General features: G+C 35.9%; 1 protein-coding gene across 2 annotated transcripts in view; it reads left to right on the forward strand.

The window, feature by feature from the left end:
- Clic (chloride intracellular channel protein 5) overlaps window positions 1–24,726 on the forward strand; it is a 77,910-nt gene that overhangs the window by 47,361 nt on the left and 5,823 nt on the right. For both annotated transcript variants that reach the window (XM_068761486.1, XM_068761487.1), the window contains exons 2-3: window positions 23,321–23,422; window positions 23,985–24,149. In XM_068761486.1, coding sequence (XP_068617587.1) covers window positions 23,321–23,422; window positions 23,985–24,149 — 267 coding nt within the window. The remainder of the gene's footprint in view (window positions 1–23,320; window positions 23,423–23,984; window positions 24,150–24,726) is intronic.

Consider the following 24,726-nt stretch of genomic DNA (forward strand, 5'->3'; position numbering starts at 1 on the left):
GGAATCCCCGAGTTTTGATGACATGGCGAAATTAGAATCAAGTGTTGTTGCCAGAACACTTCCTCGAAGAACGCAAACTCGAAAATCCAACGACGCACAGTGAAAATTAGTAATTAATTAAGAAACGTCGCAACTTTGAAAAAACGCAAAACGAAACGACGCAGAGCGTATTGGTGCAATGCGCAAATCTATATGCTAAGACATTTCAAATACTTAACTTAAAACGTAGTAATAACTAACTGGTAGGTTTATTTTTGGAATGTATTTATTTTTAAAATAAATAACACTGCGAAGAACAGTGAACTAGAGCCGGGGTTGTTAATGAAAATCAGTGATTTGCATCTGGGACAGTATTCGTCACGTTACGTTGGCCGAACAGGCACGTTTTTATCGACAATATCTAGCCGAGCGTTCTGCTCGGAGTTGTTTAGGGTTGTACCGCGCGCCATTAATACACTTTATTATCGATGGTTTTCCAATTGGACGATTCTCTACGCTATTGTAAACACGCAGCACTCTGTCTCCGCTCACAACGAAAACAATACGCATTCTATTTATTCTATACTATTCACAGACTAAAAACAACAAAGGGTTAGGCACAGACAAAAGTTTTTATTTACTTTATCGAGTTTTGGTTATTGTGATTGTGACAAATAAATTTTACATTACCTACAGCCCAATCATGTAGAATATTTATTGAATTGTATCTAGTGTAGAAAAATCTTTTAGTCTACGGTCACGCATCGATTGCTCCAAGTACCATTTTAATGTCTTTTTCAATCATTGCTTTTCTCTAGGATAATTTCAGGATCTCCAGATTTATGAAACCTTGGACACTATTTAGCCTAGAAACCTGTGGATTTTTGTAATACAAAGGACTAAAGTCCACTGGAGTAAGGAATCATTGTTAATATAAGCCTTGTGTACTGGTACAGAATCCTACTGGATTAACCATGGCCGCCCTCGAAAGAGGGTTGATAATATTTATTGGTTTTTACCTCTTGGTAACGAAATAATACGAGACTTTTAACCAAATAATCACTGACTACGAGTGATGAACTTCATTTATCTCCGGTTATTTTGTCTATCGAAAGATTCCATAATATCAATTTTTTTTATTTCACCAAGATATTACGGTGCCTATGTCTCGCGTAATGTTTGACAACGCTCTAGCTCTTTTCATACGTATTGCCTTCAATTGAAGGGAGAGGAAATGTTTTGTTTTACAGGATTTTTTGCAATTCGCGATTTAATTTCTTTGATCAGTGCTAGTTTTTTAACAGATCGAGGTCTGTCAGATATCTTAAGACTTCATTCTACTGACAAACAAATCTTTGCGTGATATTTGAATTTTTGAGCAAGTTTAAACCATAGTTGGCAATTGACCACACTGTAAAGCAACTACTGCTACTCGGTTCTCTTTAAGCGTCCACCGCATAAAAAAAATAACAAAATTGTCTCTAATATTAGCGGCATAATGTTAAAAAATATTTAAAAATGAAACGAATACAAAAATATTCCATTTATTTTTAAATTATATTTTCGGTGCCAGATAAAATATAGTGTAGTATAATTTTTAATTAATTATCATGAGAAAATACCGGCGCTGATGCTGTGGCCGACACGATTTATAAAAGACTTTTTATCTCACGACCTCGGCCGCTTAAATCCCGTTACTTATGTTACTAAGATATCTCCAGATTAAAATTTGAGGCAAAAAGTATTGCAGTGTTTAAATTAATGCACACTTGTTGTTGGATTATTTTATTTTTTACAGAAATCGCCTTTAGTGGTTGTAAACACTGATAAATATAAGGCGATTGTTTTTTTTTATGACAAAAAGCTTTGAAACTTTTACATATTTCCGATCAACTTTTATAAAATAGTTACTCTGAAATACGTTAATTTTGTTTATTCGAATGCGACAAGCTTATAACTTCTGGCATTAAAATGTCTGCACGGATCTCTAATTTATTCTAATATATAGCAATCCGAATTGTAAAATCGTTTTTTCTTACTGTATTATAATTATGTTATTTATTTTATCTGAAATAATAGATTTCTAAATATACCAAACATTAATGGGCAGAAAATGTTATACAATCATTCATCACTTAATAACTTTTACACGTACAACCTGTCTGTATATTGTTATAACTTTGTTTCTCATGAAAATCCTTGAAATCTTCTGTAAGTCGCACCTGAAAAGGAAAACTCAATTATACACGACATTGGCTAAACGAGCACGTCATCATGCGCTTGTGGATGTCCTGCCAGGTTGATGGTAATTTCCTTAAACCTCGTTACGTTGTCTATCTCCATTAAAAGACAATCGGTTGCAAAATGAAATAGTTGTAAAAGCTTTAAAGGGGTGAATGTATAGATAGATCATTTGCTGTCAATTAATATGTAGTACCGCAATGCATAAAGGCTAATGTCTTCGACCAGTGTGTGTGGTCTGTGATAACGTGTGAATCCGAGACGTGGCCGCTTACGGTGAGACTTATCAGAAGGCTTAAGGTCACTCAGAGAGGAATGGAGAGAGCTATGCTAGAAGTTCGCTGCGAGATCAAAGATAAACCCCCTCATTCGATGGACTGATGATATAGTGTTGCGGGAAGTCGCTGGTTGCAGGTAGTGCAAGACAAGTCATCGTGGCGGCACAAGCTGATAAAGAAGTAGAATATATAGAAGAATGCATATCCATAAATCAATGGTTTCAAAAATAATAAATACAGTAATGACAATATTTTAAGAACAAACATTTTCAGAATTCGATTTACTATATAATATAATTAATTATTGTTTACTATTAGTGCCTAAAGACTGTGCTGCCAGATGTTATTGACCTGTAGCATTCAAATAGTTAAAAATTAATAAATGTTACATGTTTCAAAGCGATCACTTTATAAAGGGATGATTGGTAATAGATGTAATCGCTTTAAAGAGGTGAATGCAGAGCTCATTTGTCAGCAAACATACTTACATTTTCTAAAAGTCCTTACAAAGGACTTAGAAATGATTTTCAAAGGTCAAATATAAAGCGTAAAAGAATAGCAGTCAAATGACTTACCTTTATGAAACTAAGTTACCGGAATGAATTTTATGATGCGACATTGTCGTCTTTTTAAGCCATATTTAAAAAAAATTTCTCGTAAATGTAATTCGAAAATGGAACAGGCGTTTGTTTTAAACATACTAAAATAAATCCATTGTCACCGTTCAATGAGTGAGTGGAATAGAAACCCGGTGCGATGGTGCGTAACTCGGCGTACACAGCCGCGTACGCGATTAGAAAACTGCAAAGCGACACCGACGACATCCGATACGCCGGGGACCTGGAAATTATATGCCAGCACTTCGTCGTACCGACATATGATTTAAAATCAAATAAAACTTACAATTTGCAATCAGTGTTACAATAGATCTATCTATGCAGCTATAACTTCTATGAACTTCAACAGGGCTTTTTATCGAAGGATATACAATATTTAAAGAAAACATAACAATACCCTAATTAAAAAGCAAGGAGAATTTGTTAAAAAACGTAAATTCTTTTTTATTCTTCAAAATATATTTCATTCCGTTCAAAGCAATCCCCGCCAAATAAATCGCACTTTTGCCAATGCTTTTTCCAGTCCACGAAACAGAGTTTTCCAAAGTGATCCAGGTGGACCCTGTGGACTCAACAAGGATCTACGTTGGCGAGATAAAGATGGGGACACACGAAGAGTTATCTGCTTTCAACTGTGAAGATATTCTATCTTATAAATGGCATAAGTGGGCAACCACATAGCGCAATGGCCGCTGGCTTCTTAAGATTATGAAGCGGTGATCGCAGATCAATAAGAGCAACGTAGGACGTTCACGCACAAGGTGGAGAAATGACTTTGTTAAGGTCGTCGGAAAACTAGTTACATACCGCTTACTTCCGGTACTATTGGCAATTGTGGACGTTCCACGTTTGAAATTATGATGATGGTTATAAAGACGAAATGATCTTCGATCATTCTTTACGTACTTATGTATTTTTTACCACACGCACAGCCGTTATAGACAGCCTTAAATTACATAGCCGATTGATTTCTTGTACGCAGTCACCTATTGAGTTCACACCTTTAAGCGGCTTTCGTAGAGGTAATAGAATGGCCACAGTAAAAACGAGGGCGCCTAGGCCTATCGAGTGTCTAAGGGCAAGGACCTCCGAGGTTTCCGTTGAGGCTGTCACTTAATGCGTGTTAAGCATTATGACTGAATGGTACCAAAGATGCCTAAACTTCGACTTGATCTATTGCTTTTATGGGGCTGCTATTACTACTACGATAGCTCTGAGAAAAGGTGTTACATCACCGTTCGTACCCACTCTTAGATAGGAGATATGAATCCCATCAGTGACAGTGCTAAAAGGTTAAAAACAAGTATGTTAAAATTATTCTACATTTTTTAACCTAGGAGAGCGAGAGAGACAGAGATATGTGCGTCGGAGCGCGACGCATTGCACATCATCGGACACAAAAACGTAACAAATGAACGCCAAATAATAGCATTACCGCGGTAGGATGAGATGTAGCGTACGTACCCAACCAGCCGTGGCAAACAAACATCAGAGTCAATGACACCCCAACATATAGGCACTTTCGGTTTCGTGAAAACGAAAGCAACACATCTCCCGTATAACGCAAGACGCGCCATTTTCGCCAAGATGGCGGCGAAAAAACTTGGTAATCCGTCACGCCGGTTGCGCTGGCGCATTCAGCGTCCACCAATTTATCTTTATTTGGATTTGCGTTCCGCTTAGACGTTTGTTTCGAAACGCGATCGAAAGTGACATTAAACGAGTTATATAATTATTGATATCACGGTAACGTAATCCATTATACTGTTAAATTGTGCCATAATTTGCAACAGCTTTATAGAAGATTATCCCGAAGACATATAACTCATAGTACTTATTAGAGCTTTTTCCCTGACTAAATTAAATCTATAATTCTTACCACAAAATATTTTGCTAGGATTTAGTTCTGTAGGGGCAACATTACTTTATCGTCAGCGGCGCATCGAAAAGGGGAATTCCACAGAAAAAAAACTGTTCATTTACATCGGTAAAAATACAGGCGCAGCTTGAATGAATATACACATTTCTACTTCGGACTTCCGTGTTGTTACTACCTCAAGACTTACTAGCCCTAGGAAAAATCCCACATTTAATTTACGATAATTTAAAAAAAGATCATTTGGACTTTTAACTCGATAATTTGATATCTTTTATTGATGCAATTACAGATAATCGGTCTATACATGCTATCTTTACTGTGTTTTTTTATTATGTACTAAGGTGCATTATATGGTGACATATATGTGCTATTTATATAATATAATATAATACCATAATTAAATATATATTATAATACCATAATTAAATTTTGTTAATAAGTATGAAAGACGAAAGGATTCCCATAGTAACACAGGAGGTTCAAACAAAGAGTCTTGGGGACAGTATTACGTACATTGATTAAAATTAAGATTGGCTTTATTTCTTAAAAGAGCAAGACACAATATGGAGTATACGGAGATTTATAAAATTATATTCAGGAGATCAGAAGCACAGATACCAAATTTAAATTGCCGTCAAGTTGTACACATAAAAATTAATTGTTGTTTGATCGAAAGAGTTATTAGTCAAGTTTTCATGTAAGATATATATACCTTTCTAATGCAACTTGCGCTGCGATGTGTAGGGCGGGTTTGGTGGGTTCGCTAATCCTTAAACCTGTCCAGGTATCGGAGCGGTGCAGTGACCCGGACAGTGAAATGCAACACTTGATTGCGAACCGGCCCGCCGACCGTGAAAGTGTGGTCACCTCTCTAATAACAACCGTCTTGTTGAATGTGGAACCTTCATTTGTTATTGATAATTATTGTACTTTAGCGAACTTTGATGAAACACGTCTCTTCAGTTACATGAATAAAGTTTTACTGTCCAAAGGTCATCGTCGGCAAAGTATCTGGGCGTATGATCATCATCTACATCATTCATTATTTCAGCTGTGAGATGTCCAGTGCTAGACATATTCTTCACCTATAAATTTCAACTAGGACTAGTTGAAAGCGGTCCGCATACGAGGTTAACGAAGGACTAAAGCTCGTTGCGCCGCTGCATTAGCCGGTGACAACCCTAGAATCTTAAAACCACAGCGGCCAATTGTTCAGCGCTCTATGTGGCCTGGCCTCCCTACTATCACTTCAACTTGCCAATCCACCGAACTATGTCGGCTGCTTGCGATCTTCTTACAAATATCATGGTCTCTATTTTCTTCCGTTCCAGACTGACCTTGCTAATAAAGCTCAAAGTGAGAGACGACGTGTCTATTATATCTTTAGACGTGACGCCTTGCAGAATTTTGACTGTATTGTAGACAGCGTTGAGTTATCGTAGGGACCTTTGTAAAGTACTTCTCGTCATTTTTAAAAAAAGTCACTTGTTCTCATAATTTTAATGCTTTTTTATGTTCGTATAGAATAAACGATGTTTACTGTCATTTATGTCAGGTTATCTGTTATCCAGTTTAGCCTTTATTTATAAATGTAAAGCGAGCGTTACTCGATGACTCTACTTTAAACTTTCTTCTAAGATCTTCCAAGCTAAACTTGTAAATATTCCATGGCTAAAAGAGATGTACACTAAAAAAATGAATGTCTTTTATAATTAAATTACGCTAGTTTAACATAGATAACATATATAATTAATGCGTAATATTTTTTCTATCCGTTAATACCTGGTTAGATTATGTCTGAGTTATCCCGAGAACGCCGGCAGCGTATCGGAATGACCGCTTTTGATTGACGGATGTACGAGTTGTGAAATGGTTAAAAAAAAGTTCGCGTGACGGCTCTCTCTTGAAACAACGGCGGATTTCTTCCGCGATTTGGGCACTTCTATTACCTCGCTTTGTCTATTGCAATAAGGAATGATCCCAGATTTCACCATTATAATTTCCGGCGTATGTACGCGAAATGCCGGTCATAGGCTTCCTCCATATATCTCCAATGGCACCGGTTGAAAGCGCTCTGCCTCTCTGACATCAGTATAACCCTGGTAAAATATATCATTTCAAATTATTAATCATATAAGCCGATAGAATGGCATATAATATACCTATCTCAAAGATTACCACGATGGCCAGTCTTAGACTGACACAGTCGTCTGGTGACATTGCTTTTGTAACGGACGGCTATTCATGAATCGGAAGGTTCTCGTTTGACGACCACGAGCCGGCAGACGCGGCGTGGGTAGTCCTCACTAGACCATCGTCATAGTTCAGGTCGCTAGATTCGCTAAATGCGGGCAGCGTGCGGTATACATGTTATCCAAATGTAACAGTATACACATTGAATTATTTACTTACATCCAGCTTGGAATATACATAGTTATTTTTATTTTAACCCTTAATTGCCTAGAATTTTAAATTTTGATACCAATCTTTTAAACCGAATGTTCACATTACTATTAGTTTTTTTTATAGGTTGGCTGTACGAATTTTACTGTTGTATAATATTCTTTCCAACGAAATTAAAAACACAGTAATATTAAAAAAAATCACTTTCGTAAATCAGGCTATTAAGGGTTAATTGTCATGTTGAAGGCGCTTTGCTTCTGCTTCTGGTGCTTACCTTCTTCTGACGGTGGACACCAGGGACGACTTTAGCAAAGTGGTCTGTCCACCGGTGGATGTTCTACGCTGGGCTTGCTACACTCCATAACCAACTAAGAAGTACGTAAGAAACTGAAAACTCAAAACTTACCGATGTTGAACCACATACAGGTAGTGACGGGGAAAGTGAACTAGTATGGCTCGATCGTTCATAAATGGATAAACTTGTTTTTATTTATATCGGCTACTTATAAACTAAAGAAAAAATCAAATAACTTTAACGTTTTACTATTATACACCGATTTAAAGAATTATCTTGTGTAGTAACGAAGATAAGTATAGAAAGTTATTTACACCGGGCGTAAACATATAGGGTAAGTGAACAGAAAATACTGTCTGTTTAGGCGCTTCGGGAAAGTATAGGGCAACACTTCTAGAAAATTTGAAAACAACATTGCTTACATCCCCACTTTGCTAATTAAATTACTTCGGATTTGATCTTATAAAGAAATCCTTAACATGGCCCACTCTATCTATCTTCCATGTTCGTTAAGCGACATTTCAGTACCATATGTCATCACGGGTAATACACACTAGTCTTAGATTTACATCTTCAGGCACTGAGAGATATTTAATATCTCTCAATGCAAGAATTTTCTAGCTTCCCGATTGCTCTCCTAATGAACTGGATTTAACTATGAACATCTTTCTCGAAGTTTAACATATAGAATGAGATTAGATATCACTCTTTACTGAAGAGGTTACATACACTGCTAACAAAATTAATTAGTTAACAATTGGTAAACGTCTACGATAAACTGCAATAAAGAAATCTTAATTGTCTTGTTAAGTCTGACTTATATCCTGGAATATGTTAATACATCTTAATGTGTAGAGTTAAAATAAAAAAAAACGTGTGAATTCAAGTTAATTAAAATGATGACTTATTCGAATTTTATTTTATAATTTTTCATACAAAAGATTTTAATTAATTTTATTACGTAAAATAAATTCACACTACACTTTTTTAAGTTTTAATCCACTGATTGTAGAAATGTAGTTACTAAGAATTATAATATGAAATTTAAAAAAAGAACTGTAAATATATTTATATTATTTGTCGAATTTGTAACGACATCCCTATAGTCTTATCTAAGTATTCGAATGGCTCTGAATTCTAGATATATATGCTAAAGTCAGTTAATCAGTTTGTGATTGCATCAAACTGATAGGAAAAAACTTTGCTTTTATGATTGCTATTTGATACACGTTCCACATGATATTTTTTTCGTTATCGCTTGCTAGTCCGCCTTTGTTCACCAACTCGCTTATTGGAAAGCAACGACGTGGTCGAAGATGAAGCACGTAGACTCAGTAAGTACTTGTTCACCATGACCTTGAAGATACCAGGGTTATATTTCTCATGAAATAAGGAACCCGGCAGATTGTTCCACACTCGTCCTGTGCGAATCTGAACGTATATTATTTATTAGGTTTCAACTTTGTGTTCATAGTCATGTGACTTTAGCAAAATAACAATGTATTGACATCATTGTGGTTAAAATTTGCTATGACTTTCTACAAATAATGAAAAAATAGGAATTTATCATAGTTTATATAGTGACTGTTAATTTTAGAATTTGTTTTGTAAATTAAAACGATACCCGTAGGCAAATGAAAGTAAACAATGTAGTTCAGTGAATTGGTATGTTTAAGTAGACAGGCACCAAATCGCACAGAACAAATGGCCGCAGGGGTCTTAAGGTTCCAGCGTGGAGACCACAGAGCAGTAAGCACAGCCTTGGACGTCCACCAATAAGGTTGACAGGTAACCTTGTGGAAGAAGTCGCCTCCATAACGAAAAATAAAGAACGTCACCACAAATTTTAAAAATAATGAAGACAGTGATAGTTAAAAATATAAACAAAAATTAAATATAAGGTCGAGTAGCCAAAAAAAAGAATAATAATAGAAACAAGGACAAAAAAAGAATTTAATTGTGAGACTAAAAGAACGCGGGAAGGAAAAGAGACGATGTATGTAAAGATTTTGAATGAAAGAAAAGACTGTACAAGAACATGTAAAGAATGACGGAAGATATAGTAAGAGGACTCGAGAAGATGACAGAAGAGAACGCTAATAAAAAATGTACTAAAAATTATTTGGAACAAGTGTTTCTCATTGTTTTAAGATAGGGGAATGAAAGAAGAAACTCTTCTGGAAGTCGACGGTCAAAATGCGTACATGATATATATTAGTTTTATAACAGCGTTAGATAAAACCTACTGGAGCATCTATTAAAATAATTCATATGTAATATATCCTAATTACTATTATGGCTTGACGCGTAAATGGTGTCAATTGAGTCCCATTGACCTACCACATGGTTTTGGTGCGGATGGAATATTGAGTCACAGAAATATCTATGTAGTGAACATATAAAGACAAAAGAGAATAAAAATTATTAGTAAATTGAATAATCATCCTCTCCGTAAATTTCACATAGGACCGGATCGCAGTTGTTTATTTCTGAAGGTCGTGTCCGTCTTGAAACGCATTGATGTCCTCGATAAGATGCTCTTTCCATACAATAAAGTACTGCCATCTGTTTACTCGCCAGGGCAGTTGTGATAGAGAGTCCAGTTATAGATTTGACTTGATCGGACCATCGTCATGTTTTATCATCTATTTTCCTGATAGTACTAGTTTAAGGAAGTTGTCTTACATGTTTAAAAAAATATATTTTAAATAACATATAAAGTTAGAAATGTAACGGAATCATAATTTAGAATTTAGAAAACAACATTTAGAATCAACAATAGTTTTGATCCATGACGTAACATCTGTGAGTTTCATTGAATACAAAAGAAATAAGAAAAAATATATAATTTCCAGATGTAAGACGTGCTCGCATGTTCCGTGTAATGTAAGCGCATGCTATACAACACTCAGTGTTTGCTCAGTGACTCAGGTTTATTTATAAGCGTAACTTAAGGGAATTTAAAAATGCCTGACGAAGTTTCTAGAAATTTACTCTCAGCAAAGTACATCACACGCCTATTAATCCGCATATAATTTTATTTTGATGACATCATCCATGTGTATGCGGTGTGTGACATCATAGCCTTGGCTTAGTAAGGCGCTTTAAAATAAATCCTTGCCTAATATACAGGAAAAATTGCCTCTAACTACAAATAAATTGTAAAGTTTCCTATATAACATTGCTTGGAAATGTACGAGTTATTTGTGGTTGAAAACTGATTCGAGAAATAGACTTCTAAGCGTAATTTAGTATCAGAAATTACCAGTATAATAAATTATCTCTTTGTAATAAATTGTAAATAGCTGTTAGGACTTTACAATGTAACATATATTGTACTAATAGCCATTTCGCCTATTAGTTTTCAACATTTTACTATTCTTTTTTTATTTCTTTTAGTTCCCATATCTTGTTTTTGCTTTTGCTTTCTATTTTCACCCTCTCTCTCTCATCCCTCACAATTTTTCTCACTTTCTTCCCTCTCTCATCCTTCATATTTTCTATCATTCTCACAGCATTCATTAACATTCACGCATCGCCTCCCATCCGTCGCTACATTTCTTGAAATTTCAATGATTTACATTTCCAATCTTCTATTTTCGTTTCTCTTTCAATTTTTCCATTTTTTGATTTTTTATGCAATTTCTTCTTAAAATATATTATGGTGTCCTCTGACATGGTTTTGTTACACCTAATTACGTCACCTATTCCTTTGTAACAAAACCATAAGAAAGTGTGGTGGCTCTCTTCCTCCTCCAAAAGGCAAGCGATGCTGCCGAAAGCAATGATTTTACACGCTCCTATTTCAGGAGCCACATCTAAATTTTACTATACTTATTATGCTTTACTAACCTGATAATTGTACAAAAAGTTACCTACGTAACTCTGAACATTACACTATTTTAAGCGGTAAAAATGTTAATTTATACCTCGGGATATTTTGAACAGTGGCTGTAAAGTATATAAGAAATATATCGACATCAAAACTTAAGACGTAGCATGTCCATGTCCACTGTTAGGCATTGGTCTCTTAAATTTCTAATAAGATCGTAAAGTAGACTACATCTAGGGTTATTAGAAGAACGTAATCTTCGCCGAATATCCTACGCTTGCCGGTGCGTAGTCTAAACTGCAAAACCTTAAGGCTCCAGCGGAAATGTTTTGCGGGCTGTGATCTCCCAATTGCTACTTTAACTTGCCAATCCGCTGGACTACGTCAGTAACTTCTTTGTCTATAGATCTTCTCTTACCTGAACGACCTTGTAGAAAAATCCCAAATGGCCCAACAAGTCTCGTAGAGTAACTACGAACTATCCAACAATATCTACGATAGGGACAAGATCGTAAGATATGTTGAGTGTGCGATGAAGTCCAGAGAATATATTACAAACCGTTCCTTCTGCAATAAGCCGCCGATGAGTAAGTGTAAATACTTGCAGTCGAAGTCACGAACGCTATTAGTTTTGTATTAACTGTTATCTAACTGATAAGATAACTGGTTTCTTTTAAGTTGCTATTTATTTTAATGTTGCTTCATTAAACGCGATAAGCGTCGAGGAGTTATTGTAATCTGCTGTTTTTCCATTCCACTTCTAATTTCTTATGCAAAGTAATAATTGATATATTTTTTGTAGAGTTCGACATTGGAATCACCTTTTAGGACCTCTTTTACGTTAAACAAATCCACTCTTTGTCCGATTACAATACGAAAAAAACATTTTACTGATAGCCATAACATTCATTACGTTTGAAATTCGAATCGTAGTGACGTTTCGGCTACGAATATTTAAATACTAGGCAAACTCGTAAGTTAGGTTAGAACTGTGTTTACTATAATAATTAAAGATTATTTTCCAACCAATTAATAACAAACAAGTAGCAATAATAATAATATAAAGGTTTTATTATTTTATTGTTAATAAAATGTGTCTCTCAACCCAAGACCGTCTGTATAAACGTACCTAAAGCGCATCCAAACTTGACTAATCTTTGAGATATGTTAATAATTAATTTATTACGTGGATAAATCATTATCTTGTGTCATTATGTTAGCACTGTTGTAGGACATTTCCGGTAATTTGCACCATATGTTGTTCCATTTCGTTATAACATATACAGGTTCATTGGAATCAGGTGTAAAATCTTCAAAGGGGTGTATAGATAGCTTATTTGCTTTCAATTAATGTGTGGTAAACCCAATCCAAAAATCAATTTACGAAATAATAAATAAACTAACTCTACGTATTAAAATAATTATTGTTTACTATCTGTATCTTTAAAGTTAGTACTGCCGGAAGTAATAACCTCTCTCATTGCAAAAGAAAAATGTAAATTAATGTTATATATTTCATATTCATCATTGTGGGCAGGTGATTGCGAATAGGTGTAAAAGCTATGAAGCTTTTTGTTGAAAGCTATACATTCACATTTTTTAAGCTTTTACATTCACCAATAATTAATGTACGATAGTACACGCTGGTACAATTTTTAGTTCGCTATAGAAAGGACAAACGAAACGATATAATGCAGGACCATGACCCCGCAGCCGCCGCGCCGGCCCAGCTGATCCGTTGTGCAACGTCCACTCTCGAATTTCATTACAGCCCGGTACACGCGAGCACGAGTCTGTCCCTAGTACATTTCATTCTCTTTGACCCTGGTAACTCTCCTATATAACTAAATATACCAAACCTAGTGTGGGTGGTCTGGATATTCAAGCTACCCTATGTTTGGGAGGAAAATAGAGTTATGTTGACTACCTATCCACTAAAAGATCCTCAGTTTTTTTTTTATTTGACTTATAATGCTATCCAAGTGGTACTTGTAGATTTAACCCTTAATAGCCTGATTTACGAAAGTGATTTTTTTTTAATATTACTGTGTTTTCTTGAAAGTCTAGATGAAGGGAAAAATAGATTTTTTTTTTAATTTCGTTGGAAAGATTATTATACAACAGTAAAATTCGTACAGCCAACCTATAAAAAAAAGTAATAGTAATGTGAACATTCGGTTTAAAAGATTTGTATCAAAATTGAAATTCTAGGCTATTAAGGGTTAACGGGTTTGAGGCAACATGGTGGATATAGGACAGGTCGATTAGTCTCGAGGTTTCGAGGGTTGAAGTAGCAGTGGACGTACGGAAACCACGAACCGGCAAACTAAGAGTAGAACCATCCATAAATCCACCCATCAAATGTACAGATCCTTGGCTGGTCTTTTTAGAAATCTGGGGGAGGGAAAAGGGGAGGCCTATGTATAGGTAGTAGTTCTAAGTTGAAATAATGATGGTGACACGATCTGATATTTTTTGTATTAAACAGTGACGATGTAAATATAGTTCAATTGATGTTAAATGGAGCGGCAGGCTTATAGCAGTGCGGTGCTATGTAGTGGCAGTCTGCAGTGAACTCAATACGTGACTAAGCAACAACTGCAAGTCATACGAGAGGCAGTTTGATCGGACAATTCTTTTTATGTCAAAACATTTCTCGTATAAGGCATTAAAAAGGGAAAAATTGCCAAATAGTTCATTGTTAAGTGGTTATGTTAGAATATTGAGTTTAACGGTATGGTATGTTACTAAATATGACCGGAATGAAAGAAATGCTAAATTTGAGAAGTTACTGTATCTTAGGCACGGCTTCCAAAAAAAAAAAAAGATTTACCCCGCCATTTAATTATAGATAATAAATGGTTGTCTAGTAGAGATCGCCTCGAGCGATAAGACCGCCTCTTGGACCATATGAATTTTTCCATTTTTTTAGTTATAGCTATGGTGTACAATAAAGTTTAAATAAATCAATAATTTTACTAATATAATGAATTTTAAGGAAAATTAAAAGTTCTCGAATGGTAGCCCAAAGATGAAGAAGGAGAAGAAGAAGAATGTAGACGCAGCGTTAGTAGGATCTCCGCTATGGGGACCAAAGATATAGTTAAGGTCGAGGAAAGTCGCTGGATGCAGAAAGCGGAAGATCGGACATCGTTACGATTTTAGGAGAGGCTTGTGCTGTGCAGTGGGCGTCTGTTAGCTGAAGAGAAGAAGAAAAATTGTTAATATGTGTCTATAAATCAGCCAAAGCTACTTTGTATTGTTGTATATTGCGAACTAGCTTGTGTTAAATTTCAAGTTAACACATGTTTCACAGCTAACTGATAGCTTGATTAGATTAACGCAAGCTTAAACCAATCTACCATACCGTATTAAGACAGAGTTAATAGAGCATGCGCGGAAGTGCTAGTAACCGCCTGTGTTATGTGATCACAGAGACTAATCCGTCTCGATCGTAATTGACAAGACGCACACGAGATATTTCAGGTCAGACGGCTTTAGATTTATCTATCTCTCCTATCCTGCTGCTTACATATCTCATGAGGTGAGGACATGAACGCCATTTTTTGTCAACCGAGAAAACTATAAAATATGTCCATATGAGGCGAGGTATGAAAGGAATATAAAGAATGAAATGAAATACAAGAATTTGTGACGAATAAAAGAGGAATGAATGGTTGACATTAATACGGAACGAAGAAGAGTATGGAAATAAGAAAATTTAGTGATTAAATTATTATTGTGACTGTGAACTCTTTGTACCTAGAATAGGGGAAGTACGACAGGTCACCAATAGCGGAGGCCTTAAATTAAAAAAGTATGTCCAGTTGCTAACATTATAAAATTGCCACATGGAAACACATCTTTACCGTTTACAATTATAGATCAGTTAACAAGCATCAGACTATTGTCTTTCCCTTTTATTCGTTCACAAAGGAGCGCTGTACATTCTTTTCGTGAGATATATATGTTCCATAATTGTCTAAATTATCAAATAATTAAGTATGTAAGATCTTACATACCATAGCTACTGAAACATACAAGAGTCGTCGCGATAACTTATCACTGATAAAATTAATATTTTTCAACCTTTTATCTGCTCCTAAACAGTGTCGAATACACTTTCAATTTGCCCCCCTGAATAATCAAATTGTTCCCCTGTGGGGCGTGGACCTCACGTGGGAAACACTGCATTACATTGTAACTGAACAAAAGGTCAACCTTAAATGAGTTTAAGGTAGTATCTTCAAGTGACGAAATCGAATTTGAAACAGTTTACCGCAAGGGACTTCATTATGTCATCAGCATATTATCAAACTTGTGAGACTTTATGCGGTTCCTATTGTAAAAGATACTTTTTAATAGGCTTCCGAATTTTTTTTTTTATACGAGCTTTAGAAATTTTTAGTGATTTTTATATGCGTTTTCTTTTATGCGATCTTTATATCGAACGAAAAGTGATTTGACTGTAGTAACGAGTATAGAGAACAAAGTATATTCATATTTAGAGTATAAATAAATAGTGTTACGGAGACCAAACTTTTGAATACACTGTTTGACCAGGTACCCTCGTGATGAACTCAGCCTACACAATTAGCCACGCTACGGTATAATACTTTACAATGGCCTCATGAATACTCAGCGAAGGTCTCGTCTAACATACGCAACCTCGGTGTACTTATTATGTTGCTTATAGTACGTCATTTTAAGATTTATTTCTATAAATAAGCAAAACCTGAATTCTTATATTGGACTTAGGGCCTCCGGTTTCAAAAGCACCGCTTCAAACATCTTCCAACGACATTAACCTAGTCATCTGTCCAATTAGTGGGCGGATGACTTGTGCGGTTTCAGTCCGTAGCCTCAAATCCATTAAAGCCCCAACGGCCATCTATTCTGCGCATTCAGAGGCGTATCAACTGCCACTTCAACCTGCTTATTCGCTATATTACTGTTCCGTATTGTGGGTCCTGACTCGAAATGAAACACCACTGGTTCACGAGGAGTCCTTTATTCACAAATCAGATAGTCACCCTACTTTAACACAAAGTATACTTTGGCTTAGTCCAAACTACGCTTTCAAATCGCTCAATAAATCACTGTCCAAATAACGTACTAAATAGTCACTTTATATCACTGATCATAGATTCTAATCTTATAACTCGAAAAGCAACACTGAACTGTCGTCATAGGTAGTATACTTATTTATACTACGGATTAGGTTCTAGTAACTTCGAGATAGTACTCGGTTAGAATTTCCGAGAACCGTACACATAAATTTATAAAAGTCACACGTGTTCTTGATCCTAGTGTTCAGTGTTTATTGTTAAGAGGGTTCTGTATCTCGTGCTTTATAACAGTACTATAATTTGGACCCATGTTAATATAGTCGCTAATTACTGAAGTTTATGATATCCTATAAAAAACTACCAAGTTAAATACATTTTAATTTAATTCAAGGTACATTAAATACAATAGCTTGTCTTACGACGATTATTCTATCAGGTATAATATAGATAATAAAATTACCGGTTTATATATAAGACATTGTACACTTAAATTTAATAGATAATATTCTGTACGGGTAATATACATTTCATAGAGGAGCCATGAGGATAAGGCGCCATTACTCTTAAAGACGCAGGTCAAATGTCTCGTTTCCAGTAATTAACGTCTCTGACCAATTAAACTCGCGCGATGACCGTCCAATAATAAATTTCAAAGAGATATTAGGCAACTGTCTATTTAAAAACATTTGCTTAACTAGTTAGTAAATCTTCCAGAAACAATAATAAAATTTAACGATTAGAATAATTACATCCAGCAATAAGCTAAGGAGGCTTACTAAAGTATATAAGTCTTAAGAAAATAGTAATTTATAGATGTTACTCTAATTACCCATGAACCTTATTAGACCGGAACCACTGTACCGCGCCTTAGGTATGCACGCGGCGAGAGGGGGGCGTATATAGTTCCGTCAGTCTATCGTCAACGCTCGCAGCAGTGTGTCAGTTTTTTTATGACGTGGTAAAGCGATTTCGGCAGCACAATAGTAAAATGTTCCTTTTTAAAACTGACAAAAGTCACGTCTGTACCTTCTTAAGGCTTAACTTTAATTGACCAATGGGCTTACTATTACAATAATTTATAATCTAATTGTTTTACCAGTTATTAACTAAATAAAGTGACAATAAAGCAACTATTAAGATTGTGAAAAAGAAAGTCGGTACTAACAATAAAAGACAAAATAATAAAATTATAGAAAATTATTTTAAACATCGGAATAACTAGGAATATATGAACGAGGCAAGGCCTGTATCTTGGTTAACCAATTAGTGTTGCATAGCATTACAATATAATTAACTTTATTTAAAGTATTATGTCATTTAACCTTCACGAACACACGCTTGATTTATTAATGTATACATAATCTGTCGTATTCAATTTCTACAAGTTTTAGAATAATAATCAATTAGGATAAATTCAGTTATTATCTTTGTTATTTTCTGTAAAATAATTTTAATAACAAGCCGAAAGATGCGGCGTGGGTGGGTCACCACCAGGTGGACTTCCCACGCTGAAAGTTGACATCGTGGTAATCTTCAAGGGAGACTTTTACCTTGCAACGTAATAATTTTAGACGTCTTTCCGCTAACGAAAATGAATTATATCGTATGATAACAAATACATCGGAGATTTGCCGTTCTCTAGTATCAATGAGTCATCAAATGCGTTGAAAATTATATGTTAGTTATGGATCACATTAATTTTTCTTTTTTCTATAATATTATTATAACGAAAGTATAAAATCTTAGCTACTATCAATTTAACATATATTAGATTCTTCTTGTCCTATTTTGTAAATATTTAGAGAGCTGTTTAATATTGTTTTACTGTTTTACTGTCAGTTGTCAGTTGTCAGTCAAACGGTAACCACTGTGTTAAAAACCAGCCTGATTATTATTCAAATAAGTTATTAAAAAGCGATCAGTTCTCGTGTCTATCGTTGTGTGTGTGTTACAGTCACTTAATTTTTCGACTACTATAATTTTTATCTGCTAACTAAGATAATATCTAGTACAAAAGTTCAAAAATAATAAACAACAATCATTTCATAGTGACGAAGCAAATTTTGGTCGCCGTTGCTGCGCGTACAATTCAAAACATTGCGCACTATAGTTAAGTGCGAATATTGTATGCACCGTGACCCCGGCCGGCAACTTGCTCTGTGACGCTCGCGCCAAAGACTAAGTAGCGCTAAGTTGGAGCAACGCAACCTTGTCCCCGCTTGTCTCTGAGAAGCAATTTTATAATTTCAGACTTTAAATTACTAGTATACACATACTATAAACATGAAGTGTGCGGGATGCGCTAAGCTTATTAAAGAACTGGGCTCCATTAAATGTACCTCGTCAACATGCGGAAAAAGTTTTTGTACACTGTGCATAAATGTAGCAGCCATAACCAACGAGAAAAAACATACATGGAAGTGTCCTGAGTGCTGTGCCTCACAAAAAAAGGGCGGAGACAACAGCTTCACACCCATCCGCTCTGCCCCAGAAAACATTACCCTCCGAAAAAAGCCTGACCAAAACGGATCTGAAATGAGCCAGCTAGTCAGCTGTCAGGTGAACTCAGACGTTAGTAGGCGTAGCTGTTCAGTCGAACAGCTACGCCTACTAACGTCTGAGTTCACCTCAGTTAAAAATAAACTGGATGACTTAACACATCGATTGCATTTACAAACGAAAGACTAGAGGAAGTAATGCTTAAATGGAATGCAGCAGAAGAACGGATTAAACTTTTAGAAAAGCGCGAACGGGAGGTAGAATCGCTACAGGTTACAGTTCTAAGTCTACAACAGGAACTTTCTACCCAGACACAAAACAACTTAAAAAACGAGTTCGAAATAGTTGGTATGCCCGAAACAGCTTCTGAAAATCTATACCACACGATACTCGTGACCGCAAAAAAGGTGGGGGTAGAATTAGAAGAAAAAGACATAGACTGGATCAGCCGAGTTGGGCCGCGTCGTCCTCCGGTGACACCAGCCTTACCAGAGGATGGAGCTAAACTGCCACGTCCTGTTGTAGTACGCTTCCTAAAGGCAATAAAATCAAGACGGAACTTGAGTAGTTCCGACCTCGATATATCTGGCTCACCAAAACGTATATTTTTTAATGAGAGACTGACTAAAGAAAATAGAGCTTTATTTCGAGACGCCCGTCTTAGAGCTAAACAACACGGCTATAACTTCTGCTGGTGTATACATGGTGCCATATACGTCCGACAACGCGAAGGGAAACCGGCGATACTTATACGATCCCACAAAGACCTGGAAAATCTTATTCATAAGTCTGTGTCTACTGATTCTTGTTAGATGTATTTTTTGTTCAACTATCTGTAATGAACATAGAGAGATAAACTTGAGTAATATATCCGACAGTGATTTAAAGAATACTTTTACCGATAAACTAGGTTCAGACCTAGACTCCATAAATCCTCATTGTCAAACTGTGTCTGACTGTACTAGAATTAGAGAATTTGTTGTACCGGACCATAATTTTAAAATTTTTTCATTAAATATAAGAAGCATCCATAAAAACTTCGATATCCTACAAGTAGCCCTAAAAAATATAAAAGTCCCTTTCGATATGTTAGTCTTAACTGAATGTTGGCTCCATGACTCACTTATTGTTCCACAATTGCCGGGTTATAATTCGTACCATACAAAAAAATATTTAAACCAAAATAGCGGAGTGGTTATATATGTAAAAGATACTTTGAATGCAATAGCATTAGAACCATCAATAGACGATGCAGTCTGCTTAGCGATAACCGTTCCCAAAATGATTCACGTACTCGGCATATACCGATCCCCATCTATTAAAATCATTGACCCTTTTCTCACTTCTCTAGAAACATATATTAATGAAACTGATCGAAACAATGTACCGTTTGTTATTGTTGGTGACATAAACCTAAACATACTGAGTACCTCAAACAATCTACAGAGCTTAGAATACCAGTGTTTTATGGCAGAACGTGGTTTTCTCCCAGCTATAACGGAACCGACACGTGAGCTTTCATGTCTTGATCATATTTATGTTAAAGGGGTTAGTTATCAAAACGTAGTTGGTGTAGTATGTCAAAGTGATATAACAGACCATTATCCAGTAATAGCTGGCCTGAGGATACAAAAACCAAGACACCATTGTGTAAATCGTCTAGTTATCAAAAGGGACTTTGTTGCAATTAAAAAAGCTCTAAGTGAAATCGACTGGTCTGTCGTTTGTGATATAAACGATGTTAATAAAGCAAATGAAACCTTCAATTGTATATTTACGGATATTGTTAATAGACATTCGAAGGAAATTAAAATAAGCAGAAGCAAACAAAACTTGAAGCCCTGGATAACACCAGGACTATTGAAGTGTATGCGAGTTCGTGACCAACTACACTTAAACTCTAAAAAAGACCCCGACAATAAAATACTTAAGATTACCTACACACGTTACCATAATTTTCTCACAACCCTATTACGTAAGATAAAACAGGAACATCAAGAAAGGGAACTGACCACAAACCTAAAGAATCCGCGAAAACTTTGGAAATCTATAAAAGACATTTGCAATATTACTAGTCAAAATAAAACTGCAAGAGAATTACTTACACTACATAACTGCCAAAGCATGCAACAGTCCGCTGATTGGACGAATATTCATTTCGCGACAGTTGGCAAAAAACTAGCTGATAAAATCCTCTCAAATCTGGGTAAAAGAGAGGTGGATCTTATGAAAGAAATTAAAGTGCGAAACGCACCAGCAAATTCATTTTTCATTATTCGAACAGATCACGAGGAAGTTGAAAAGCTGATTATAAATTTAGAAAATGGTAAAGCACCCGGCATGGATGGTTTTGGAAACTCATTAATAAAGTATACCAGAAATGAGATTATGATATCACTAACTCATATACTAAATTTAAGCCTCTCAAGTGGCATCTTTCCACATGACTGGAAAATTGCTTCGGTGTGCCCAATTTATAAAAGTGGACCAAGGGATACTGTGGAAAACTACAGACCGATCTCACTGTTAGGAACCTTTTCTAAAATTCTTGAAAAACTTATGAATAAACGTCTTGTTGGCTATCTTGAGTCCCAAAATTTAATTTCTGACCACCAATTCGGTTTCCGTAAAGGCAAAAGTACTGAAGATGCAGTTACTTTACTTACCAATACAGTCTCATCACACCTTGATAAAAAGCAATGTTGTGTCAGCGTATTTCTAGACTTGGCAAAAGCCTTCGACACTGTCTCTGTCCCCATACTTTTACCAAAACTGGAGAACGTTGGAATTCGTGGAACTGCTTTAAATTGGTTTAAAAGCTACCTAACACAACGGAGACAGCGTGTAAAGATTGATAGTATTACTAGCTCGGAACATTCTATAAATTTCGGCGTTCCTCAAGGCAGCATCTTGGGTCCGACTCTTTTTCTCCTCTACATTAACAATATTCATGAGCTCCCCTTAACAAATGCCAAGATTATTTGCTACGCCGATGATACGGCAGTGGTTTTCCACGGCCCCTCCTGGAACTCTGCCTGTAATGCTACTGAACGAGGGATGATACTTATTTCGCAATGGCTTGAACAGAACCTTCTGACTCTGAACAAGCAGAAGACTCAATATATATGTTTCCATAAGTCAGCGGCCTCAGCACCGGATGAAACCTCTATCAAAATCCATCATCCATGTCCTGGAGGAGTTTGCTCATGTGAGTCGCTTAAACGTACGAAGTGCCTCAGATATTTAGGAGTTCATATTGATGAAAACCTTTCATTTAAATTCCATATAGAGGCTCTCTCCTCAAGAGTCAGAAAGATTATATCAGTAATGAGAAGTGTTAGAGATGTAGCAAATCGGGAAACCCTCAAATCAATTTACTACGCATTGTGCCAGTCAATAATAACATATTGTATAACATGCTGGGGGAGTGCTGCCAAAACCTTCATGATCCAAGTCGAGAGAGCACAAAGATCAGTCCTCAAAACCATGCTTAGGAAGCCATATAAATATTCTACAGACAAACTGTACAAAGAGGCTGACGTTCTTAGCGTAAGAAAGCTTTACGTTTTAAAAAGCACGCTGTTGACGCACCGCAAAATATTATCTGCCCCTGATGAGTACAAATATCTACGAGATAAAAGGGTCTACAGAGTGAATATGCCAGTGGTGAATACTGCCTTCGCGCAACGCCACGGTCTCTTTGCCAAGGCGTTTACATATAACAGAGTGGCGATGCAATGTAACATTAAAAACAAGAAAATCTACGAGGTAAAAAATATCGTGACAAACTGGCTTGCCTCGTTGTCCTATGGCGAACTCGAGAATAACCTGGATTTAAATCGGCTAAAATAAAAAAAAAAAAAAAAAAAATTAGTGATAACTCATCTATACATAATCCTCACGACACAGGCTTAGCCTAGTGTGAGGGTTATAGGAAATAGAAATTTTAGAAATAAGTAAACTTTGTTAATCTATATCGCCAAATCTAAACTGTAAATAATTTTTGTCAATAAATCTTTTCATTTCATTTGTTTTATAATGTTATTTACTTTAAATATAAATTAGCATAAATATCGCCAGGGCTGTGCGTGTTAGGCGACAAGAATTAAACTTACTATATTCATTTTGTACTTTTTTATGTGAAATTAATGTAAGCTTATGTTACATGCTGTTGGTGTACCTATTTGAAATAAATAAACAAATAAAACTAAGGTATCTATTGTTGCAGGCATCGACGATCGATGGACGGCGAAAGGGAGCATGTCTATTCTGCCAGGAGTACTTCATGGACCTGTACCTCTTAGCCGAGTTGAAGACGATCAGCTTAAAAGTGAGTTTACATTTATTCATTATTGCATTGAAAAAAATTTGCATGAACTAGAAGTTCATGCAAATTTCAATTTCATTATATTGTTCAGTTTATATTGAAAGGGATAGATTAGATTAGACATAATGATCCCAGGTGCTTCAGTGATCATGAGGATGATGTATTGACGTGGTCTAGAATCATCATGATAACAATAAATGGCGAGAACTTTGAACAGCTCTCAAAATAGGACAGCGCGAAGTACTGCTGCAAAAAAACTATACCAGAGATGTTATCGGATTCCTTTACAAAGTGCACGGGCAATCACCGAAGCTTTTGAGTGAATAAAAATTGCATATAACCCTTAGGCGTAGGGGTTGATGAGCATCTAAAAGATTTCCCTCGGAAAAAAAGATTACGTTCTTGATATAATCTGACCGGAACCGCTGTACCGCGCCTCACATAGTTACTTGTAGGAGACATGTGGATAGTTCTATATACTCTCTAAATTTAAATATTCTCAGCTAGAATTCATTAATGATACTTTCAAGTAGTGTTTTATTAAAAAAATATAACAATGTTCTAGGTGACAACAGTGGACATGCAGAAGCCACCGCCAGATTTCCGTACCAATTTCGAAGCGACGCATCCCCCGATCCTCATCGACAACGGACTGGCAATCCTTGAGAACGAGAAGATCGAGCGGCATATCATGAAGTCCGTGCCTGGCGGCCACAATCTATTCGTTCAGGTAATTATGGGTCCTCAGGCGACTCTAGGGTATACATTGGTATGAAGAAGTGAAATGTGAAGAACTAAAATGTTAGCATTACTTCACCTATCAATGTACACAGATGACATTTGAAGAAGCTCAACAACTGTTACTTGTAAAAATTGATATATTCCAATATCAGTACATAAAATCCGTAACGCAATTTTCAAATTTAGATCTAATGTTTACATTTTTTGTCGAGTTTTTAGAATATAGTAGAAATGTAGCTGCAGATAGTCCACCAGAACGAGTTATATTTTAAAAGTGGTTTATGGGTAAAAATCTGGGAAGCTCTGCTGTGCAGTTTTCAACTGCTGAGACACAAGCCTTATCCGGGTGATAAGGTAAAGTCATAATTAGCTGCATATTCGTAGCGTGGCTTGAATGACTTTAAATATCTTTCGGAACTTTGCTTCCAGAATGTGATGTGATTTTTTACTTCTCTGTTGCCTTTGTAGCTAAGCATATCATTATTTAGGTGATAATACTTAAGAATGAACAGTGTCCTTTATCAAATCAGGCATTTCTGTCATTTTTTCACTTTTATACAAGTGAT

The sequence above is a fragment of the Battus philenor genome, unplaced genomic scaffold, assembly GCF_028537555.1.
Source record: "Battus philenor isolate CCGP_79_NKW_IND1 unplaced genomic scaffold, ilBatPhil1.0.hap1 SCAF_15, whole genome shotgun sequence".
Taxonomy (NCBI): domain Eukaryota; kingdom Metazoa; phylum Arthropoda; class Insecta; order Lepidoptera; family Papilionidae; genus Battus; species Battus philenor.